This window comes from Gigantopelta aegis, chromosome 8 (assembly GCF_016097555.1).
Source record: "Gigantopelta aegis isolate Gae_Host chromosome 8, Gae_host_genome, whole genome shotgun sequence".
Lineage (NCBI taxonomy): Eukaryota > Metazoa > Mollusca > Gastropoda > Neomphalida > Peltospiridae > Gigantopelta > Gigantopelta aegis.
In genome coordinates, this window is record NC_054706.1 from 75,921,925 (window position 1) to 75,923,785 (window position 1,861).

Genomic DNA, 1,861 nt, shown 5'->3' on the forward strand with positions numbered 1-1,861 from the left:
TCGAAATGATGAGTGACTTTGTACCAGAGCTAAACTCGATTGTACCCTGCGCCATGCAAGATGACCATCAAAACCAGATGGGCTTCCTGCAGTGCAGTTTCTGCAACCCTAACGAGTGTCATCAGTGGTAAACGAGTGTGACAAACATTTTGTTTTGGAGGAATTGAAAAGTATAAAAGAATGGACTTATGATTTACACTTCATTTGCTTTGTGACTGTGTTTGAGAACAGACGTGTTTTATGATTCTGACATTCCTGTGGCTTGTTGCACTCTATCTGGAACGAAGATGATGGCATCGGGATATTCGAGCGACATTAGTAGCAGCAGCAGCAGCAGCAGCAGAGACGAAGACGACGTCTTGATCTGCAAGTGTTCCGAAAGTCACACAATTTACTGTAATAGAAATGGAAAAGAGGAGATCATGGATCGAAGTGAAGAGAATGATGATGGTAAAGATCGCGAAATAAAAGAACCTACAGATCGAGCGGGTGCTACCCGTGAACTCCAAACAGATGTTGACTATGAAGATGGTGAAATTAAAGAACCCACAGATCAAACAGACGCTGCCCAAGAATATAGAGCCGATGACTATGAAGAAGACTACTGTTCGAGACATTATCTGTTTTTAATCCAGATACCGACTCCAAACCCTGAGTGAGTGCTCCGCAAGGCTCAATGGGTAGGTGTAAACCACTTGCACCGACCAGTGATCCATAACTAGTTCAACAAAGGCCATGGTTTGTGCTATCCTGCCTGTGGGAAGCGCAAATAAAAGATCCCTTGCTGCCTGTCGAAAAAAGAGTAGCCTATGTGGCGACAGCGGGTTTCCTCTTCAAAACAGTGTCAAAATGACCATATGTTTGACGTCCAATAGCCGATTATAAGATAAAAAAATCAATGTGCTCTAGTGGCGTCGTTAAATAAAACAAACTTTTAAATGCGGGATTTACCATTAGAGGTGATTTCTGTGCATTGAGTCGCACCGTGGATATGGAAGGACCGCTATATGAAGACTTTTTTCGACATAAAACGTTATCTCATCAATGGCGTCAATCTACAGATCAAACTGTTCCGGACCAGGCCTTCCTTTCATCTGATGGCAGGAGAAGATAATCCTGATTACAAAGTCAAGATCCAAGATGTGTATCTCAGTCTGCAAAGTGCGACCCAACACGGCCATCATTACGGCCCACGCCAAAACACTGCAGGACACTGAAGCCAAATATCCTTTCACGAGGAGCGACATCAAAGTGGCCTCCATACCCAAGGGACAACTCAGCTTCACTTGGGAACACTTGTTTCAAAACAAATGTCCCAACAATGTCGTGGTGGCGCTGGTCTCTGCCGAGGCAATCAATGGCAGTTCCTCCAAAAATCCATTTAATTTTGCCATGTACGATCTCGACACCATTGCCGTATACGTGAATGGAGAATCGTTACCTGCTCAACCACTACACGTGGGTAACAAGCAGTACATCTCGGCCTACAACAACTTGTTCGAAGGAAGAGAATCCATAGGACTGGACGTGTCTAGAGAGGATTTTACAAGTGGATATGCTCTGTATCAATTCACCTTGGAACCTTACCACTTGACGGACGGATACCTGGATCTTATAAAAAGGGGTAATCTACGACTGGACTTACAGTTTAAAAAAGCATTACCAGAAACAGTCAACTGTTTGATCTACTCAGAAGACAACCTTCTGCTTCAAATCAACGGAGCCAGGAACATCTTGTATGCAGAACCATGAACACCTTACAGTTGGTATGTGCTCTGAACGCTGATCCAGTCACGAGACATGTCAGAGTCTATGCTGCAGACGAACTTCCACGGCACCGACTGACCCGTTTTCCACGAGG

The 1,861-nt window shown here is 44.4% G+C and overlaps 1 protein-coding gene across 1 annotated transcript; it reads left to right on the plus strand.

The window, feature by feature from the left end:
* Window positions 1-1,140: 1,140 nt before the first annotated feature.
* On the plus strand, window positions 1,141-1,752 carry LOC121379834 (uncharacterized protein F54H12.2-like). The gene has a single exon (XM_041508486.1). It carries the CDS (start codon window positions 1,141-1,143, stop codon window positions 1,750-1,752), a length of 612 nt encoding a protein of 203 aa, XP_041364420.1.
* The last annotated feature ends 109 nt before the right edge of the window (window positions 1,753-1,861 follow it).